At 39.8% G+C, this 23,495-nt stretch overlaps 1 protein-coding gene across 1 annotated transcript in view; it reads left to right on the plus strand.

Moving 5' to 3' along the window:
- The first annotated feature begins 21,621 nt into the window (after positions 1-21,621).
- The window catches only part of TCF21 (transcription factor 21), a 2,686-nt gene continuing 812 nt past the window's right edge, over positions 21,622-23,495 (plus strand). The window contains exon 1 of the mRNA XM_089676307.1: positions 21,622-22,181. Coding sequence (XP_089532433.1) covers positions 21,732-22,181 — 450 coding nt within the window. The 5' untranslated portion in view covers positions 21,622-21,731. The remainder of the gene's footprint in view (positions 22,182-23,495) is intronic.

A 23,495-nucleotide genomic window follows, 5' to 3' on the forward strand; every position in this document is an offset into this window, starting at 1 on the left:
ATAGTGACTAGGGCAACCCTCAAACATGAAAGAGCCTGGGGAGCGAGGGGAGTCGGTGAAAGATGGAGTGAGAGAAGGTTGGAGTGTGGCGCCTGGGAGGGGGCCCCAGGGTGGGGACTCTACCTACAGGCTGGTTGCTGGACAGGATCTCCACTGCCTTAAGTCTCTTGGGGAGGTCATTCTGAGCAACAGGGAAGGAGTCAGTCCAGCAAAAAGCCTGAAAGCAGCTACCAACCCACCATGCTGTCAGGACAGGACAGTGTGAGTCGGTGGATGATGGGTTGAGAGAAGGTTGGAGTGTGGTGCCTGGGAGGGGGCCCCAGGGTGGGGAGTCTACCTACAGGCTGGTTGCTGGACAGGATCTCCACTGCCTTAAGTCTCCTGGGGAGGTCATTCTGAGCAGCAGGGAAGGAGTCAGTCCAGCAAAAAGCCTGAAAGTAGCTACCAGCCCACCATGCTGACAGGACAGTGTGAGTACTCCTACACCCCCCGGCCTGATAAGGGGAGAGGGAGGTCAGGTGCAATACTAGTCTTCACCTGGGCTGCTTAAATGCAAGCTCTTGGGACCTCCTTGCTTAGGGATACCCTCAGCACAGCTGGGTGAAGAGGAGAGGTACACCAGAAAGGGACAGTGCTTTACTTTTTTACTAGTTCACCTTTTTTGTACATAGTTGCTATGAAGTTCATCCTCGAGTTCTACAGTTCCTTGGGCATCCCATACATCCCTAGACCCCATCCAAGTTGTTAATTCCTTAATTAAAACTACTAAAAAACCAGCTCAAGGACTGTTTTACTGATTCTGAAAGTACAAATGTGGAAAATGCATGTTGCCTGGCTCTGCAGGGCTTAGGGGGGACCCAAATCAAATCCAGTGGCCAAATTCAGTTATCATGTGATGCACAAGCCTTATAAAGTAAACACAAAATGTTCTTATCCTTCCTTGACTCAGCCAAATCCTCTTTTATTCATGACTCTGATGCCCCCCCCCCCCCCAGACACTATATTGTTATCATGCCATTCACTAAATCTCTCAGTAGTGGGAGTCCATTGTGATGGGACAAAGTCTGGGGCAACAGTCACTGAAACCCTTGGCAAGTCTTGATTTCTGTTTTACAGGGCATAATATTCTATTTTCATGGGTCTTGATGCCAATTACAATCCACAGCTAATGCAGGTCAATGAGAAGAACATGACCCCAAATCACTCCTATATATATAAAAATAAAAATAGAAAATGAACTTTAGACATTGTGGAATTGTAGAGTGCTGTTGGTCACTGAAAAGGCTTGTATAAGTAATCTTTAGTCTCAGAAGCAAGTCAATGCAGTATGCTTTCAGGTGCTGCTGCAGTGCTTTCAAGTGAAATGGGATGCTCTGATTTATCTTTCATTTTCTCAAAGAAGATCTATGGTCATAGCATCCACTTTCATATTATAACATAAACATAGTAATAGCAGTACAAATAATATTGATTTTTGAAAACCCAATTTAAGCTTGGAGAAATCTCCTTTCATGTTATGAGCGCTGCCTGCCTGCCGGTCATCTCTTTCCACAACTTCCTGGATTACCAGCATGCTTTGAAGCTTCCCCTCTGCTATTTACTTAAAAATTTCTAAGGACTATATATTCTATAGTACCTTGCTACATGCAAATAGTGATTCCTCTAGAGACTCCACCTCCTGAATATTCTCCTCTCAGCTCCCCTGTAGTTCAGAAGGCAGCCTCTGTGAAATGTGTGACACAGCAGTGCCTACTCACAGGGCATAGTGAATTCATGTCACAAAGAAAGTAAATGTGTGGGGTCTTCACAAAGTAAATTTACAAACTTCAAGATTATTCAGATTAATAAGCGCAGACTAGAAATAATTGAAATACAAAGTGCAAATGAATATATGATTTAAAATTTTGACCCTAGTTCACGTTATTTTGGTGTTGCTTTTGCATTCACATTGATTTATAAGAGGAAGAAAAAGAGCTGAGATGCTTTCCAATGCAACTTCATTCATGATTTAAAGGGATAGTCCACCTTCACCAAAGAACTGTCTATGCAGGTAAGGGGCACCTGTGGTTAAAAACAAGCTGTGTGTCCCTGACTAAAGTTGAATATTGTCCTTGCTATAGGTGTAGGCCATTTACCTACCTCATGAAGCCTGACTGGAATACTCACAGGATGTTGTTAGGACGTTCCTAAGTGAGGCCTAGTCATTACTGCTCACCCCACCATTAGAGGAGTGAGCTTTTTCTCTGATTCAGACCCTCTCACATGCTCTTTCTATCCCCTGATACAATAGCTCTGAGCTCAGCATCTGAGAGCTCACTCCTGTGATGGTGGAGGTGAACAGTAACATGTAGGCCTCACTTAGCAACATCCTGGGAAAACATATATAATGTTACAGCAGGAAGGTGGGTTGTACTGCCCTATTGGTGGTCCTGGCCATGGCTGTGCCTTAGGTGGCAATGCATCCTAGGCAGCTGTCTAGTTTGCCTAGTGCTAGTGCTGGTCCTGTTTGTGTGGATGGAGGAATCAGTTTGAAATCTTTTGCTCAGGCTGCAGGCTGAATGAAAGAAATTGATTAGTGTGGATTGCCTAAGAAATTTCATACTATTTAGATTTCAACCTGCCTTTGAAAAAAGCAGACCCAGAGGAAGTTAAACAGTATAGCATTGGGAAGTGTACTCCCAGCACCTTGTAAGATGTTCTTTGTATGTCGAGGATAAAGCAGATTACTGAGAACTCAGACTTAGTCAATTGAGTGGGTCTTTTAAATTAATACTTGTGCAGTACTAGATGAAATGTATTAAAGGCCTCATGCACACTGGGTATTTTTGAAACTGCTTCTAGGGGCTTCAGGCATTTTTTTTAACTGCCTTTAAACTTCCCCGCATGTTATCCTATACATAAAAATGAGTAAATGCGCCTAAACACCGGGTGTGTTTGACATTTGAGCGTTATATTTTTATAATGGCCAGAATAAATTATTTATACTGGCCAATTAAATGTATTAATGCCCAAATGCTTGATGCGGGTAAATGTGTGTAAATGCAGTTCACACTTTTACAAGCATCAGGCGTTTTTTTACTCTACCGGGGGGAGGCTTATACCGGGGGGAGGCTTACCGGGGGGAGGCTCATAGGGGAGTTAAAAAAAATGGCAGTGTGCATGAGGCCTAAAACTAACTGACTGCTCTAACTTGTGGCCCTGAATTGCTGTATATTAAGGAATTAATTATGGGGGTGATACCATCATTCAGTCTACTGCAAATGAGACAATAATTGTCCAATCACAGGGTAGTACAGGGAAGTCCAGTGAGTCTCCAGGGGCATGTTAGTTTGTGGTCTATTCTTGCAGGGTGATGGATTTAGTCCCTATCCCAACCACAGCACCACCTGTCTGGAGTTTGCATGTTCTCCTTGTGCCTGAGTAGGCTTCCTCTGGGTACTCCGGTTTCCTCCCATACTCCAAAGACATGCTGGTAGGTTAATTGTATCCTGTCTAAATTGGCCCTAGTATGCGTATGGATGAATATGAGTTACGGACCTTAGATTGTACACTCCTTGACAGTTAGGTACTGATGGGAATGTACAATATATATAGAGAGAGAGCACCCTCCTAGTTAGCTAGGGGGATCTAGAATCCTGATCGATTGAGAGGAGGGCTGAGTAGTGTCCTGGGTATAACAGTCAGGAGTTCAAATTTTTGTCAGGAGCTGAGAGGCTCTGCAGGCCAGCCCCTTTGGAATTTCCCCCTGCTCTAGAGCTTTGGAGGAAGGCTAGAGGCAGTGGGTGGGTCTGAGGAGATGATGGCCTGTACTCTTGAGGGATCATAGCCAATCCCCAACAAGAAGCTTGGCAAGTGGCTAAGACAACCCTTTAATGTAAGCAAGCCTGCTCGGCTACAGGAGAGTTCGGATAGAAGACAATGAGGAAGATGTGAGGCTGAAGGCAGTGAGCCCAGATGGAGAGAGGGGCTCACCTACAGGCAGTGGAGCTGGAAAGGAGGAAAGCTCAGGACTTCACAAGCCCCCAGAGCGAGGACCACCCATACAGCAGGGAAGGAGTGCTCAGCTAAAAGGTCTGGTAGCAGCCACCAACCCACCAGTAGTACAGGAGAGGATCTGAGTGATTACCCCTGCACCCCCTGGGGAAGGAGCGCCTACTTGGGACGGCCCGCTTCTTAAAGTAAGAGGCACCAGATCTCCTGTTTAGAGATACCTCCAGATTGCTGGGTGAAGAGAAGTTCATCTAGGGTCTGGGTTGGTACATTAAGGAGATGCTGGCTAGCTCTCCAACAGAGACCATGTTGTAGGGGAGGCTGTAAATAGTTCCAGGAAGTTGTCCTTAGTTCACCAGTTCCCTTGGACATCCTGTACACCCCTAACCCTATCCCAGTTCAAATCCTCTAAAAAAAAATAACAAAACCAAAGCTCAAGGACTGATTTCTGACTCTGGATGCAAGCCTTTGAGATGAAGCGTGTTGCCTGGCTGTGCATAGCTAAAGGGGGACTCAAATCTTCAGCAACACCTAAGGGGGTAGCGATACATGTATTTATGTAAAGCGTTTTGTAAATTGACGGCACTACCTGTACCTGTACTCTACCTGTAATCAAGGGCGGACTGACCATTCGAGCACTCGGGCACTGCCTGAGGGCCCGGGGTCAGTAGGGGGCCCCAAAAAATGCCCCTGGTACCTTTTATAGGCTTTTTTGGGTGTGATTTGAGTGTGGGCAAGGACACAGGGGCCCCATGATCCCCTATTGCCCGGGGGCCCCATGACTTGTCAGTCCGCCCCTACCTGTAATAAATAAATAAATATCAGAGACAAGGAGGTAGATTAACTAAAGGAGCTGAGAATCTTCGCTCAATAAATTGTGTGAATATTCATTTTAAATATCTAATAATGTGAAAAGTCAATTCTTGACAATATAATGGGAGACAATACTGCAACAATACAGTTCAATACCAGAGGGTTAGGAGGGCCCTGCTCCTTGGAGCTTACAATCTAAGAGAATAGAAATTTGCTTTTTGCATGTTTGGATAACTGATGTGAATATTCACACAATTTATTGTGTGAAAACTCTCAACTTGTTTAATATACAATCCCAACAATCTATATGGAATTTGTCAATTTTCCATATATTTACATGGATTTTCTTTAGAAGATCTATTATCATCACATCACATAAAAAACATGATAGGTTGTTTGACTGTGGCAGACAGTTACATGCGTTAGATTGTAAGCTCCTTTGGGGAATTAATGTAAAGGGCCAAAGTACTTTGTAAGACTCTAAGGAACTTGTCAGTGTAACATAAATTAATATAATAAATGAATATAATATGACTTCCTGGTGAACTTAGCCCTGGACTAACTTTTCTAGAACCAATATACATAAAAGAACTTACCTTATGCCAAGCTTGAATGAAACTTTTGTTGAATTTTCATTATAATATCATGTACAAATTGATAAACATTACATTTTATTTGGTCTTAGAGGCTAACAGTCTTACCGTTGGAGTAAATAACTGGCTCGCGTAATATAAAGTTAGTAATGCCAAGATAAAATAAACAGAGGAAAACATTAGTTACAAAAATATCAGTGAGCAAATTTCCAAAGTTTTAACATCCCTGTAATAGATGAGGTGACTGTAGCTCATATAGCAAGATGCATGCCAGCCTCACAACATATACTGACCTCATACAACTATATGGCACACTGACAAAGCAACTCTTTTATTATTAATGTACACACTTTCCCACTACAAGGTATTCCAATACTTCCAGTTCTAGACTAAGTATCACTTTCTTACAAACTGTTTCCCAGGTCTTCTCAGTATAGACCTAATCCCTAAAATTCCACTTTTTTATAGTGCATTAGCTGTTACATTAAAAGTGTTAAGCTTTTAGAAGCAACTTTACAAGAAGCAACTTAAAAATATATATTATTATTTTTGGTGGGACCGTTACAATTATGCATGTACTTGTTTAGATTGCACTGACAGGTCTGCAGTTATTTGGTTCCTATTTTAAACAAGTCATGTTTAAAGGCACTTAGTGAAAAGGCATATATGACAGCTGCAGATGAATGGTCGGCCATTGGCAAAAGTCTAGTGACTACAAATTAAGGGAGGGGGTATTAAAAGCCTTGCTCTGCAAACAAGGATCGCTGGGAGAAAATGACTTATTTTATTAAGGGATGCTTGCTCAAGTGAGCAGGGGCAGGGAGGTGATGTCCCCTGAGCTCTACTTGTATGAAAGGTGTCATGTGTAGTTCAAAAATATACTGTAAAATCAATATTCACCTCTTGCTAGAGAAGATTATTTACTGAATGCCTGACACATGAGGTCCATCATAAGTATAAAGTAGATGGGCGGATAGACTGGGAACTGTTATATGGGAGTGACTAAGAATGTATCCTCTGGCAATCATGTAGTCGTATTTACTGCTATCTACGTGACAGTGCGTACATCTGCTGAATTTTACACATACATATTGGAATGTGTTTTTTCACATATTTTACACTCTAAGCAGGGGCGGACTGACCATTTGGAAACTCGGGTACTGCCCGAGGGCCCGGGGTCAGTAGGGGGCCCCATGAGATGCCCCTGGTACCTTTTTCATAGGCTTTTTTGCATTTGGGCAAGGACACAGGGGCCCCATGATCCCCTATTACCCGGGGGCCCCATGAGTTGTCAGTCCGCCCCTGACTCTAAGTATTACACAAATATCTTTTTATATATCATTTATAAGGATGTAACTAGAAAATTAATTTTCTTTAGTAAATACGCAAGTTTGCATTACAGAGAAGTAATAACATGCTTTATATTTCTGTATATTTATATTAAATTAAACTGTTACTAAACCCACAACAGTAAAATCAGTCTGTATATGCAGTAAAGCATGCTTGTTATACTCACTGTGGAACCTAATGGGCTTTACCTATACAACCAAAAAAGGCAAATGCTCTAAATACAAGCTGTGTAAGTATTATAGGCCAATTCCTTTGCTCACTATGTAGAAAATACAAAATAAAGGTAGTGGTAAAGAGAAGGTACCATAGGTCACCTCACCCCTCACTGCATACTGCCAATGCTCCCAAAATACAGAAATTTCTATGTATTGCAAGAATACATAGAGCATGGTCACCAATACAAGGCAGTGGACAGTTGACAAGTGTGAGCACTATAGTGGGAAGTGGGGTAGCAGAGCCTAGAGCCTCATGCACATGGGCAGAAAAATTGCACTTTTTAAGGCATTTTTAACTTTTTTTTTATTTTCTTTTATGAATGCAGTTTTATTTAGTCAATGTGTCCATGCATATTTTGGTGTTTATATTTGTATCTTAGAGCAGCGTTCAGGAACATAAAAAAATACCCCAAATCTGCATTCAGGACCTTACTGGCATAATTTACGCATATACACAGATCAATATATAAAAATGCACATAAATCCATTTTATCAACTAAAAATTATGAATGTGCTAATCCATAAATATGCATAAAACATGTAATTTGCGCTAAAAATATATATATTTTTTTTACGCTGCGTAATAAGATAGATGAATAAGGTTAAAAAATCTCTTAGGGCCAATTGATACCACAACAATGCGCTCCAGATGCATTCCGGATACATTTTTGCTTACAGTTCACACCACACTCCATTCCGGTGCAGTTTTGATGCAGTTTACTATGTTCCAGTATGGTTCTGAGCAGAAAAATGCAGCATGTTCTACTTTTTTTCTGCACCAGAAACTGACTGGAACTGACTGCATTGGTGTGAACTAGGGCCATTGGAATACATGGAAAACACTGCATGCATTTTTGATGCAGAAAACAAATGCACTGGACTGCATCTAGTGTAAACTAGCCCTTAAAAAGTCTTTACATGAAAAAGAATTACAAGGTCCGGTTGCATGCTGCATGGGGTAATGTGACAAAAGAAAGGTATAACAGGAAATCTGCTGAATTTTCAGCACAATTTATTTTAGCTTTTTGTGATCAGTACATGTTCATTGTAAGCCTTGTAAAGATTACAGCAGATTATAAAACCTATAAATTCTGATAGGAAGACCTCTCCCTTTGGAGACACAAAACCAAATGTTCTTGATAATTTTTTTATTGAAAGAATACATATAATAGAACATTTGCATTACTGGTTCCATGTTGTACATGGATATAACATTGCATACATCCCCGTCAAGGCATCAGAAGTGCAAAGTGCCAAAATAACCAGCACAAGGTCTAGATGGTGGAACCAAATATAGGAAGGACCTAAGCAGTTCAGAGAGGATATATATGGTTGAGAAAGGAAACCAAATAGGTAAGGCAATGGGAGGGGTGGGTGCCTTGGGTCCATGTTGAATTGTCATAGGCCATACAATGAAGCCATGTACAAGAATCAGAGGTCTATCAGGCAACAGTCAAAATCTACCTATAGGAGTGTGAGACTCATGGTTCCTAGGTATGTTTGAACATCAAACATAAGGGATGACTTACTATAGGCAAATACATTGTTTTGTTTGCAAGGGAAGTTGCACTTTGCACATTAATTTGCCACAAAGCTTCGTAAATCAGGTGGAGCTCTGCTGGCATCCAATCATGTACAAGCAAAAATTATGTTTTTTTATTTTACACATGATTGGGTGAAAAATTCCATGCAAAGTGCAACTTTCCTTGCAAAGCAAACAGCCTTTTTGCCTTTAGTAAATCAAACCCATAGTGCCTGTGAGTTTTGCTGCTACCTTTACCTTGAAATTAATCACATTTTATTGCAGTTATACAGATGAAGGAGAAAACAATAGCTCATTTGTTGCAAATATTATTTTTTTAAATAAATATAGGTCATCATATGGGAGCTAAAATTTATTTTAAATTATGTTCATTTTCAGATTTAGCACTATAAAAATAAAATCTTCATATATCATTTATTAATATAGTAAAAGCAAATGTTATACTCACAAACACCAGTATATGCAAGCACATCAGTACAATAGAACACCAAAACGCCAGGTCCACTGCACATGTTTTTGTCATAGTTACATAGTTAGTCTGGCTGAAAAACAACAAAAGTCCATCCAGTTCAACCATTTAAAAAAAAGTTATAAACCTATACACACAGTTGATCCAGAGGAAGGCAAAAAAACCCAGCAAAGGATGATCCAATTTGCTCCTGCAGGGAAAAAAAATGCCTTCCTGATCCCCGAGAGGCAATCAGATATTCCCATTTATTTACCTATAAATGTTAGTATCCAGTTATATTCTGTGTATCCAAGAAAGAATCCAGGCATTTTTTAAAGCAATCCACAAAGTTGGCCAGAACCAGCTTTTGATGGAGTCTATTCCACATTTTCACAGCTGTCACTGTGAAGAAACCTTTCCGTGTTTGGAGATTAAATTTCTTTTCCTCCAGATGTAAAGAGTGCCCCCTTGTCCTCTGTGATGACCTCAGGGTGAATAACTCTACACCGAGTTCACTATATGAACCACTGATGTATTTATACATGTTGATCATATCCCCCCTTAATCTCCTCTTCTCAAGAGAGAATACATTCAGTTCCTCTAATCTTTCCTCATAGCTGAGCTCCTCCATGCCTCGTATCAGTTTGGTTGCCCTTCTCTGTACTTTCTCCAGTTCCCCAATGTTCTTTTTGTGAATTGGTGCCCAAAACTGAACTGCATATTCCAGATGAGGTCTTACTAATGATCTGTACAGGGGTAATATGATCTCTCTCTCTCTCTCTATACCTCTTTTAATACAAGAGAGGATTTTGCTCATGTTAAAAACCATGGGAAGCAGCCACCGAGGTAAATTACGGCTGACTCATTTCAAGGGAATTCCCATCTTGGCTGGCTCTGATGAAGCTCCTGGCTCCTTTTCTTCTTGGTATGCCACCAGAGAAAGTTGTTTCCTATCGTAGCACACCAGTGGGCTTGATCCCAAGCAGCGCTGCTTGCACCTATAGAAAAAGATAGCAAGGCTAGATCCCACCCCCTGCTACCACAGCATAGGAATTGACTGACATCAGGGGGAGCCAATGGCTCCTGCTGCTCTCAGCAAAGCCAGTGAGAATGGGGAGAAGAAGAGAGAGCTGCTGTAGACTGGCACAATGCTGGATTGAGATCAGGCTCAGGTAAGTATAAGGGTGGTGAGAGGATGGTATACACTCTGAAACATTGTTTACCTTAATGCAGGGAATTCAAGGTAAATGACTTTAAGTGCCATAGGAATTTGCTGGCCATGATCAATTAATCACTATATGAAAAAAATAAATAATGAGTGTTTGGAAATGACAAAGATGGTAAATACCAACTGCATCCTTTTATCATTTAATCAGAAAGAGGACTAGTTCTGGGTTGCAAAGTGTGTGAGTCTAAAAGAATATCTCCACAGGTATGCTAGGCTTTTAATAAATCTGAAAATAGACAGTTCAGGCTGAGCATATAATGAAGAAATTGCATAAGAAAACTTTGCCTACAGTAAAAACTGCATGTTGAAATGATTGATAGATCCAGAGATTTAAGAGGTTTAAGTTGTATCCATATTTCTGATTTTCCTGTAAAAGTTAAGTCCTTACAGCTTTCCACCTCATTGATAGAAGTCTAGAGAAGGGGGAACTTTAGTATGTGTTTATAAGTGCCAGTTTCAACTGTCAAGGTTTGTGCCTGGTTTTGCTTTAAGAAAAGAAAAGCGAAAAGTTATTTCCCTGCATTAGAATAGTTATTCTGTTTACCTCTCTGGCTGCCCTTGTCTCCTACCTACCAAATTATGATCTATAAATGGAGGATGAGTGGATTACTTAAAGGTCTACTGCCTAAATTCATAGGTCATGTTTCATTCATAGATGCTGTAGTACAATCAGGGACGTATTTGCTATGAGGCAAACAAGGCGTTTGAATAGGGCGGCATTTTTCAGGAGGGATGGCTCCGTCCCCGGAAGAAGGGACAAAGTGGCAGCCGGTGATTGGGGAGCAGTGGAGGCAGAGGAACTACAGGTGCTGGGATCCACAAAAGGCAGCTGGATGGTGTCAGACTCTACTTTCCGGGCCTCATCATGGTGTCAAACGTGCCCTGCGGACGTCATTCTGCGAGCCAGTGAGTGCTGGAGAGCAGGTGAGTAATCCGCAACACGCTGGGGGCTGCTGGATCTGGTGTCCGATTGTCTAAGGGAAAGAGGTGGTGGAAGGCATCTAGGAAAGGGGGGGGTGGGGGTGCACAGCAGCCACGATGTGGGTGGGTAGGTGAATGGTTGGAAGTGGGGGGGACGGATAATTTTTGTGTTGCCTAGGATAGCACAAAAACTAAATATACCACTACGTCTAGTACAACATCTATAAATGAAGGAGATGAGTGGAGAAGGGCAAGTATAGTCAGACATTCCATTAATTCTCTTAACCCCTGCTGCACCAGAGGATTGCTGCAGCATGGGGGGGTGACTAACGGAGGAAAAAGATTTCACCTAAAGCAAGAGACAGCAGCACAAGGGACATATCACATTGAAAGTAAATAATACCCCTAGGCTTTATGTGATTAAACTCTTTAGAATCTATCTACAACTAAAAAATCAGTTTTGGGTAGCCTGACCACATAAATACAATTGTCAATTCAGTTATGTTATATATATAAACTGTAGCATGTGGTCTACTCACATGCACCTAAAGATGAAAGATAAGAGGTCTGTGTGTTGCTGCCCCAATCCCCTTGCCCCATACCTCCTGCATCTTATGATTTATTATAAGCTTTTATTAATCCCATTGCAAATGTAAGGATCTAAGCTAAGTAAGATATGTCACATATAGAAATATTTTTTGACACTCTTGATCTTGATCAATTTTTACATAGTTACATTGGTCCAGCCTGGATCAATATAAGATTGTACACTGATCAGCCACCCACCTAATATTGAGTAGGTCCCCCTTTTGCCACCAAAATAGCCCATTTTGCCACCGTAACAGACCTCTGAAGGTATGTTGTGGTATCTTGCATCAAGCTGTCAGTAGCAGATTCATTAAGTCCTGTAAATTGCAAGGTGAGGCCTCCATGGATTGAACTTGCAATGAGGCTATGTACAAGAATCAGAGGTCTATCAAGCAACAGTCAAATCTATCTGCAGGAGTGTGACCTGGATAGATCTACTGTTCGGCACCTCGTTCTGCTGTCACCTCCTCACCAACTGGCCAAACAATACTTCAATGGCTCAAATGGCATGTAATCCAAAAAGAGAAGAGGAATCCTCTCAAAGTGTGAAAACTGTTTGTTTATTGTAAAAAAATGTTACATCTAAAAAATATTCCCATACAAATTATAGAAACGTAGGGCCAATCTCTCTTCCGATCTTTTGGAAGCTACCGACTCCTCAGCATATGTTCCACGTTCCTCACTAGACCAGAACTGACACACCAAAAGTTCTGCTTGACACGTTTCGTCATCAATATGTGACGTCCTCAGAAGTCCGTAACATATTTTTTACAATAAACAAGCAGTTTTCACGCTATGAGAGAACTTTTATTTTTTTTTTAAACAAGAGGTAGGGGATCTAAAAACCTAAAGAAGTCAGGCCAAAGCTCTTTTGGTCCTATATCTTCTGTGGGTGACCTATATTCAGCCAACAGCAGGCCAAAGTCCACTGTTGACTGACGTCACTGAGCTGGTCCAAGCTCTGAAGGGATCCTGACTTTAAAGGATGAGTTCTCCTTTCGTAACATGATACGTTACACCCATACTCAGGGTGTAACATGTAACATGTTACAATCTGACTGGCCCCTGAACCCCCACCCCCCTCAATCCCAGATGGTGGATCATCTCTTCCCCACTAGCTGTCACACTTTAGTGGCTATGCAGGGCTCTGCCCACCGGCCGCGTCATTCATTCAAAGCATTTTGTGAATGAGAAAACTAAAAGTCCCAGCAGTCTTTGTGGCTGTCGGCTTGTAGTTTTCATTGAGCTAACACGGCACTCATGAACTATCAGTTCACTGATCCTTCCTGTCAGTAGTATCTGCTTGCTCGTATAGGATGTACAAGCAAGCAGATATACTGACAGATCCAGGGAGACCTGCATGGCACCAGCGATCTGCTGATCGATGGTGCAATGCTTTAGAAGCTCCACAAACAAAAAATAATAAATGCATATTTTTTAACCTGCAAAAAAATGTGCATTTATTATTTTTTGTTCAATGGTGAACATATCCTTTAATGTTGGGATCCGCCCCTGGACCAGCAACTGGCTCAGCCTCCCAACTCTGAAGCAGTTGTTGCCGACCCCTCCATGGCCCAGCATTCCAGTGAGTGCTGGAGAGTTAAAACAGAGAGCCAGTGACAGTTACCAGCTCTCTGCTTACTGAATACTGAGAACTGAGCAGTCAGTGGTCTTTGATCGCTTGGTTCTCAGTCTTAGAGGTAGTGGGGACAGATGCAGCATCAGATCGATGCTGCATCCACCTGGGTGAGTATAAATGTTTTTTAAATTCCACACTTCTCTTTTAAAAAAATACTTTCAGTAGAAGTAAATCATAACTAAATGGTATTTGGATTGCTAAATTACTGTGTATTTATAAAAAATAAAATAATGTAATTTTTCTTGCATCTCAGTGCTGCTGATCGCTTAGATTCTCTTTGCAGCCCATATCTTTGTACATGAATGCACTCAAGTGACAATTGCATGGCATTTCTCAGAGTGACTTTCCTGATGGTTACAACAGTGGACTATGCCTGTGTGTGTATATTAAAATAGCTACTTGTAGGGCAGCAATACAGGAGGAGCACAAATGAGAGAGACAGGCACAGTTGTCACCTTATAACATGACGTGCCTGAACAAGATCACTCATGACAGGATCACCAGCTATTACATTAAAGACAGCTGCAGATGTAAAACAATGAAAATTATTTTTTAAATAACAGTAACATACTAACCCTTATATTTTAGAATCTCACATAAAAACTGCAGCTTTATAAGGAAAAGTGACACTAAGCGATATTCTTATTCTTCAAAAATAGTCCATACATATCCATTACTTAATGACCTTGTAATCTTTAGTTTCCCTAAATAGTTTATTGTGTTTGTCTGCCTCCATGAGCTCCTGAACCTTTCCATTTCCTACTCATTTCCACTTGTTTGGATTGAGCAGTGCACCTTAGTTGCAGTCATGTGCACTGCTCTATGCACACTACAAATCACATAGGTGTCCTTTTATGAAAGAGATCAGCAGCGATCCTAAGGATCTTTGCTGATCTCAGATCATTAGTGGTTTAGGAAACAGAGATGATCAGCGGAGAACATGATCTCCACTGATCATCTCAGCACACAGACTGCCAGTGTATGAAGGGGCAATGTCAGCCTTTCACTGGTGATCTGTGTTCTCCTTCCAGATTCTCCAGCTGGAGAATCCGAGGAACCGCAAATGAAGCAGCAGTAATTGACTGTTGCTTAGTAAACGGTGTTTGACTGATCTCTTACTGTCATCTCGTGAGATTACAGTAACAGCAGCCGTTTTCCAGCGTTCAAAGCATTTGTAGATCGCTTCTCTCCTCATTTGGAGAAGCGATCCACACCACTTTATAAAAGGCATTCAGAGGAGAACTCTCTCCTCTGAGAATGCCGGAGAACTTAGCAGCGGTCATTTACCACTGCATGATAAAAGGACACCATAGTCCTTAGTGGGAGCGAGCAAGAAGGAATGACTATGTTCCTACACACAATGGGAACTTGGAGAATGAATATAGTTATCCTCTAATAAGAAGACAGATCACAGCAGCAAAAAATAAAAAAATGGGATTTGGAAATTTGGAGGAGGATGAGAGCAACAAAAGGTTGAGGTTTTTGAGTTAAGAATACATACTTGAACAGTATGAACCAGAGTTTAGTGTCTCTTTTAAGCAAGCAGAAACCAGCAGTTAGATACGAAGACAAATATCAAATATTAGGCAACAAACAGACAATAAAGCTTATCCTTGTTTATATACACCTATTCTATCTTGAAACATATTAAAGTATACCTGACATTACTTTGTAAAACAACCCAATCAGTTTAAAATAGAAAATTCAAGGCAAAACATATGTGTGTGTGTGTGTATATATATATATATATATATATAAATATTGCTCAAAAAAGTAAAGGAACACTTTGAAAACACATCAGATCTCAATGGGGGAAAATATCATGCTGGATATCTATACTGGTATGGACTGGGTAATGTGTTAGGAAAGTACGGATGCCCCATCATTTGATGTAAATGAAAATTATCAACCTACAGAGGACCAAACTCAAAGACACCCCAAAAATCAAAGTGAAAAAATGATGCAGCAGGCCAGTCCATTTTCCTGAAATTTCATTGCAGCAACTCAAAATGGTACTTAGTAGTTTGTATGGCCCCCAAATGCTTGTATGCATGCCTGACAATGTCGGGGCATGCTCCTAATGAGGCGATGGATGGTGTCCTGGGGTAATTCCTCCCAGATCTGGACCAGGGCATCACTGAGATCCTGGACAGTCTGAGGTGGAATCTGGTGGCGTTAGATGGACCGAAACATGATATCCCAGAGGTGTTCTATTTATGTCAGGCGAGTGTGGGGGCCATTCAATGGTACAATTCCTTCATCCTCCAGGAACAACTTTCGCCACATGAGGCCGGGCATTGTCGTGCACCAGGAGGAGCCCAGGACCCACTGCATCAGCGTAGGGTCTGACAATGGGTCCAAGGATTTCATCCCGATACCTAATGTCAGTCAGGGTGCCATTGTCTAGCCTGTAGAGGTCTGTGCGCCCCTCCATTTATATGCCTCCCCATCACTGACCCATCATCAAAACAGTCATGCTGAACGATGTTACAGGCAGCATAATGTTCTCCACGACTTCTTCAGACCCTTTCACATCTATCACATGTGCTCAGGGTGAACCTGCTCTCATATGTGAAAAACACAGGGCACCAGAAGCGGACCTACCAATTCTGGTATTCAATGGCAAATGCCAATCAAGCTCTATGGTGCCGGGCAGTAAGCTCAGGGCTCACTAGAGGACGTTGGGCCCTCAGGCCACCCTCATGAAGTCTGTTTCTGGTTGTTTGGTCAGAGACATTCACACCAGTGGCCTGCTAGAGGCCATTTTGTAGGGCTCTGGCAGTGCTCATCCTGTTCCTCCTTGTACAAAAGGGCAGATACTGGTCCAGCTGTTGGTTTAAAGACCTTCTATGGCCCTGTCCAGCTCTCCTAGAGTAACTGCCTGGCTCCTGGAATCTCCTCCATGCTCTTGACACTGTGCTGGGAGACACAGCAAACCTTCTGACAATGGCACGTATTGATGGAGGAGTTGGGCTACCTGTGCAACCTCTGTAGGGTCCAGGTATTGCCTCATGCTACCAGCAGTGACATTGACCCTAGCCAAATGCAAAACTAGTGAAACACAGTCAGAAAAGATGAGTAGGGAAAAAATTGAATTGGCCTCCACCTGTAAAACATTCCTGATTTTGGGATCGTCTCATTGTTACCCATCTAGGGCACCTGTTGTTAATTTCATTAACACCAAAGCAGCTGAAACTGATTAACAACCCCCTCTGCTACTTAAATGATCAGATCAATATCCCAGGAGTTTAATTGACTTGATGCTATACTCTGATAAAAAAGTTTTCCTTTAATTATTTTGAGCAGTGTATATATATATATATATATATATATATATATATATATATATAATTATAAATTATAATATTAAATATATAAACCTTTTTTTTCTTTATAAATGATCCCATAGTTTCCATTCTCAGCTACATAAGGGGCTTAGAGAGCCGGGGGTGAAGAAACAACAGAACATTGATCTTCCCAGTGAATGGCAATGAAGGGGGAATGTCAGCAGAAATCTTGGCCATTGGAAGACAGGCAGGCTGTGCTCCCAGCATAGCCAGAAAACTGGCCACACTGGAATAGATGTGCTCCCATGTTTAATGTGGAAAAGCAAGGGGACAGTCAGGATCAGCAGAAATACAAAGAGAACATGATACTTTTTAACACAAGTACATGGAACAACAGGCACATATCAAGAATATGAAATGTTGGGGGTAACATACTCTTTAACCCACAAGGGAGAATGTCACCAGCACACCGAGTATCACCAATATGGGTCCAAAAGGTTTAATGAACGATCACATAGTTACAGCAAGGCAACAGTTTGGAGTCTAGCAGGACTCCGTCATCAGACATGTGACCATTGTTACATGCCTGATGAAGGGGTCCTGCGAGACTCTGAAATGTTGCCCTGCTGTAACTATGTGATCATTCATTAAAACCTTTGGACCCATATTGGTGATCCTCGGTGTGCTGGTGACATTGTCCCTTACTGATTCTGTTCGGTTCCAGCCAACGGGCACTGCAGCACCCACTTATACACACAGCCATTTTTTAACGCAGGAACGTGTGCATTTGGATTGTACACTTGCATACTCTTTAACCACTCCAGTCTACCAATCCTTAGATGTTGTGATTGTATTACTTTTTATTTTTTATTTTTTTTCCTTTTTTTCCAGTGATCCAGTCACTTAGAAAATACCTACGAGACAGACTAGTAGATTTAGATTGACATCATAAAGGTGCCTAACAATGCAACTAGCACTTTTTTTAAACTGTTACAGCTTTTTTTTCCCTTTTGGAATAAAGGTTTTAACTAAATTTGTAAAAGATGACCATTGTTCACTCCTGTTGGTGTTAAATGGTTTGCTTCAACCTTCTAACTGCCACTTTTGCTGCATAGCTTGATCTGTTGAAGGAAGTTGAAAAATCAGGGTCAACAGATTAAAAAGATCTAGGAAGCTCAGAAAACAAAGACTGTCTGTTAATGCTAGTGACAGACTGCATCATAGATGTCATTTTTGCCTTTAGTATCACTTGAAGTAACAACAAATAGTTTCAGATCTATGTACTGTATGTCTAACAGTAACTCCTAAGAGGACATATAATACCTGTGCAGTATGGTAGATCATGTGGTTTGTGGGGGAGTGCCATGGCTCTTGGCACAGGTTTATGTACTATGAGATGAGAGTGCTGTTCACCAACACTAATTATTGAGGATAATATAGAAACAATTGAGTACTGCTTTGACCTGAAGAAGGGGACACTCCCTGAAAGCTTGTCCTCAAAATTGTTTGTTAGTGGAAATAAAAAAAGTATCACAGACAGTACTCAATTGTTTCTGTCGCAAATGCACTAATACGGCTACAGTTACCTCAAGCAAACTGAGGATAATATGAATGGTTTGTAAAGTATCCCCATCCTAACCTCGGCTGCTCCACTGAACACATCGCAGAGTACAACACAGCTACTTGCAGGAACTCCCCGTTAATACGAATGCCTGTGATCATGGATCAGTCGCATCAAAAAGATCCCCACAATGACTAAAGTAATGTGTTTCCACAAAGTCAAGGTTAATTATAAGAAATTAAATCATTTTTTTTTTTTAAAAGTTGAGTTGTTGCCTCTAACGACTAAACATGTATGAAATAAATGAGTTTGCTGTTGTTTCTGCTCAAGATGATGTAGTTAATATTTGTCAGTTGAGATGTGATGACTGTATGTTTAATATTACAAATACAAGGACAGACAAGCATCAAACTGTCAACGTGGGCAGTTTTCATCCTTGCATTGTTCTACCAGGTATGCTGTCATCTGTATTATACAGTGATGTCATCAGTATCACACAGTGATGTCATTCCTATCATGCAGTGATGTAATTAGTATAACATAGTGATGTGATCTGTATCTTACAGTGATGTCATTAGTATAACATAGTGAAGTCATCTTTATCATACAGTGATGTCATTAGTATAATATAGTGATGTAATCTGAATCATACACCTGTATATCTGTATATCGCTGTCAATTTACGCAGTGCGTTACATATATATTGTACATTCACATCAGTCCCTGACCCTCAAAGGGTGTACAATCTAAAGGTCCCTAACTTACATTCATACATACACATACTAGGGCCAATTTAGACAGGATCCAATTAACCAGAGTACATGGAGGAAACTCACGCAGGCACAGGGAGAACTTGCAAACTCCAGGCAGGAGGTGCCGTGGCTGGGATTTGAACCAACGACCCTTGTACTGCCAGGCAAAAGTGTTAACCATTTAGCCACTGTGCTGCCCCCATTAGTCATTAGTCATTAGTCATTATGTCATTAGTATAACATAGTGAAGTCATCTTTATCATACAGTGATGTCATTAGTATAACATAGTGAAGTCATCTTTATCATACAGTGATGTCATTAGTATCCCATAGTGATGTCATCTCTATCATAAAATTATATCACCATTAATTACACTGTTAATTTAAAAAAAAGACTGGAGCATTTTCACATAATAAAGTGAAAATGATCACCTCCTTAAACAAATCAAACCCTTGACAGGCATCAAACTTTCAACGTGGGCAGCTTTCATCCTTGCATTGTTCTATCAGGTATGCTGTCATCTGTTTTTACAGTGATGTCATCGGTATCACCCAGTGATGTCATTCCTATCATGCAGTGGTGTAATTAGTATGACATAGTGATGTCATCTGTATCATACAGTGATGTCATTAGTATAACATAGTGATGTCATCTTTTTCATACAGTGATGTCATTAGTAACCCGTAGTGATGTCATGTCTATCATAAAATGATATCAGCATTTATTACACTTTTAATTTACAAAAAGACTGGAGCATTTTCACTTAATAAAGTGAAAATGATCACCTCCTTAAACAAATCAAACCCATGCAGTCATTAAAATATATAATTTGTATAATTTAGGGGTTCACCCATAAATGTAAGTGTTTATTATATTTTCAAAGAGTTCTGTAACAAGAACAAATATTAAAAGGCAGAAGTGTTATAATATAAGGCTAATGATATGCTACATATGTGTAAAACAAATACACAGTAACAAAAATAAGATCACTCATTTGTGCGAATACAAATCGTGAAAAGGATCGCACTGGATTTTTCTGCGATCTGCTGAGTGTAGACATTGGCTATTGTCATGTTTATCTCAAAAGACCTGATCTCACTGAAGGAGCTATGCAGTGGGTTGGCTTATTCACACCTAGACAGTTGAGATAAGACATTATTCCAATCAAGACAATAATCAGTAATTAGAGTAAACATTAGATAAGACATTTGAAATTAAACATGCAAGGAACCAAAAGTGAATATATATATATATATATATATATATATACATATATATATATAGTATATATCTATATATATATAGAGAGAGAGAGGTATAAACAAGCAAATAATAAAGTTATATATATATATATATATATATAGTGTGTGTGTGTATGTATATATATATATAGTAATATATATATATTTATATATATATTATATATAGAGAGAGAGAGAAAAGGAAAGTGAGAGATTATGTATAAACATGCCACTTATAAAGTGAAAACAATAGTATATATGTGTGTGTGGAGAGAGAGAGAGAGAGAGAGAGAGAGAGAGAGAGAGAGAGAGAGAGAGAGAGAGAGAGAGAGAGAGAGAGAGAGAGAGAGAGAGAGAGAGAGAGAGAGAGAGAGAGAGAGAGAGAGATATTACATATATGACATCTATTAAACGTTTAGCTGTCTTATTGCAAAAATCCATAATGAATCAAGTTTCCCTGTTTGTAAAGAAGTCAGATTTTATATTTAATTAAAATCATTTTTCAATAACTGTGTCCTGATATTCTACTTTGCTTGTATTTGTTACAGACAAACAGCAAACATATAAAAACCAAAAAACTATCTATTACCATTATTTTATTGACTTTAATTGACTGCTTATTTGCAGACTTGCCTGTGCAATTAGTTCCCTGGGTGTCCTGCTGTATTAGATCCAGTATAGGGGCAGTTTGTTATTTTATAGAAATCAGCTAGTAATGAGCTCTGATGGCCTCTGACCTTTGTAATAGGGTCCAAACCTCTAGCAGACACTGCAAGCCATCAGCCATGTCATGATAGACACTTGCGATGCTCCCTCCTAGAATTCTACCAATGTTGGAATTTCAGGAAGATCCTCACATAGGATGTCACTGAGGGGTTGATTTACTAAAACTGGAGAGTGCAAAATTTTATGCAGTTGTGCATGGTAGCCAATCAGCTTCTAACTTCAATTTGCTCAATTAAGCTTTGACCAAAAAAAAAAAAAAACCTGGAAGCTGATTGGTTTCTGTGCAGAGCTGCACCAGATTTTGCACTCTCCGGTTTTAGTAAATCAACCCCTGTGCCTGTTTTATATATTGTGCACAAAGAGAGATCATTAGTTGATGCATTGATGCTGTATTGCACGTTATTAACTCAGCAGTAGGTGTGATTTAAACATATTTATATAACAATCGTTTAGTTTATTAAAATGATACATACAGTACTTGTAATACAAGTGATAAGATTAAGGTACACCAGATTGCATGGAGTGTGCTAGCTCTAGGAATCTAGTATGTTAGTAAGTGATGAGTAGTGGGAGGAAGCAATAGGCTAGTAGAAGAGAGGGAGAAGATCTTTAGGGAGAATGTCTCCTCCTTGTATCATTAGGCTCAGCCCCGACCCGCCCTCCATCCAATAAATAAATGACTACTGTCCACATCAAATTCCACAGCTCTCTCCCTAAGACAAACACTGGAACAGGCGTGTCCACTGTAAATTGTTCATCAAACACATCCCCTTTATTCTGCATTTACACCTTGATCCCTAAAGGGAAGAAGGGGCAAGCAGGCAGTCTGCAGACCATGTCTACTGGCTCTTTGAGTGATGTGGAGGACTTCCAGGAGGTGGAAATGTTGGGATGTGATGGCAGCAAACTGGATTCTAGCAAAGAGTTTGGGATTTCAAATGACAGCAACGAGGAAAGCTCCAACTGTGACAATGGATCTCCAAAGAAAGGCAGAGGAGCTACAGGAAAGAGGAGGAAAGCCCCACGCAAGAAAAGTCCCCTGGGTGGGGTTAACCATGAAGGGAAGCAGGTCCAGAGGAATGCTGCCAATGCCAGGGAGAGAGCCAGGATGAGGGTACTCAGCAAAGCTTTCTCCAGACTCAAGACTACCTTACCCTGGGTACCACCGGACACTAAGCTCTCCAAGCTGGACACCCTCAGGCTGGCTTCAAGCTATATTGCTCATCTGAGGCAAATACTAGCCAATGACAAGTATGAGAATGGATATATCCATCCTGTCAACCTGGTAAGTGCCCTATTAGACCGACTTTCACGTATGTTGTATAGATTCAATCTACAGATCATCTATAGGGTGACCACTTATTATCAATACCAAGATAGGAAAGACAGGTGACAGATACAACGAACATTTAGCTGAGAGTATTGTAAGTATTGTTTAATAATACAGTCTCTGCAGAGCTGCAATCTGTAGACATAGTTCTTCTCTTATCTCCTTGGCTGTAAATTATGGAGCTGTTAGGATTTTTTTTTCTTTCTTCATTTTTTTTTTTTTTTTTTTTTTACAAGGGAGGAATTTTATCTATATCAGCACAACATACATCCCACTCCCTTAATTAAGAAAAAAAAGTTACACAATGTACAGCTTTTGAGTTTTGTTTTCATTAAAAGCAGGATCACAAATTTAGATTTTTACAAACCTGTGAGACAATATTTTATTTACTTTATATGCGAAAAATCAATACAAAAATAAGCAATAAAATATAAATAGTAAAATAAACAATTCTGGACCAATACAATAAAAAAATAATGATGATGATGATAATAATAATAATAACAGTTATTATTATTAGTTGTTGTTTAACAGTAGTTATTAGTAGTAGTAGTAGTAGTTCAACAGTAGTTATTATTATTATTATTTATTGTTGTTTTTAAGAGTTGCTATTATTATTAATAATAATAATTATAATAGTAATAATTGTTGATTAACAGTTATTAATATTAGTTGTTTAACTGTAGGTATTGTTATTAGTTGTTGATGATTTTTAACATTAGTTATCACTATTTGTTGCTGTTTTTAATTAGTCAGTAGTAGTGATAGCAGCAGCATTAGTATTTGTTGTTCAGCAATAGGTATTATTAGTATTATTATTAATAACTACTGATGAACAACAACAAATATTAATAGTATGCTGCTACTACTAACTACTTTTAAACAACAACAAATAATGATAATAATAATAGTTACTGGTAAACCACAACAAATAAATACTACTATGTCTAAAAGTAATTACAGTCAAAACGTTAGTAGTAGTAATAGTAGCAGTAGTGGCAGTATTTGTTTTTGTTAAGCAATAGTTATTATTATTACTTTTAGTATTATTATTGTTGTTGTTGTTGTTGTAGTTATTACTTTTTTCCACATATTAAACTGCATATACATTTCTGGCTGGAATATTAAAATGGCAAGATGAAAAGTAAAATAAAATAGAATAGTAAAACAAAAACACAAAGCTAGAATATACTAAGTGGCCACCCCTGGTTTTTGAACAACTATAAATATAATATATTCTTGTAGTAATGCAGGGATTCTTTGAAATAA

This window comes from Staurois parvus, unplaced genomic scaffold (genome assembly GCF_062004578.1).
Source record: "Staurois parvus isolate SC_StPar_1 unplaced genomic scaffold, SC_StPar_1.0 ptg000165l, whole genome shotgun sequence".
NCBI lineage: Eukaryota > Metazoa > Chordata > Amphibia > Anura > Ranidae > Staurois > Staurois parvus.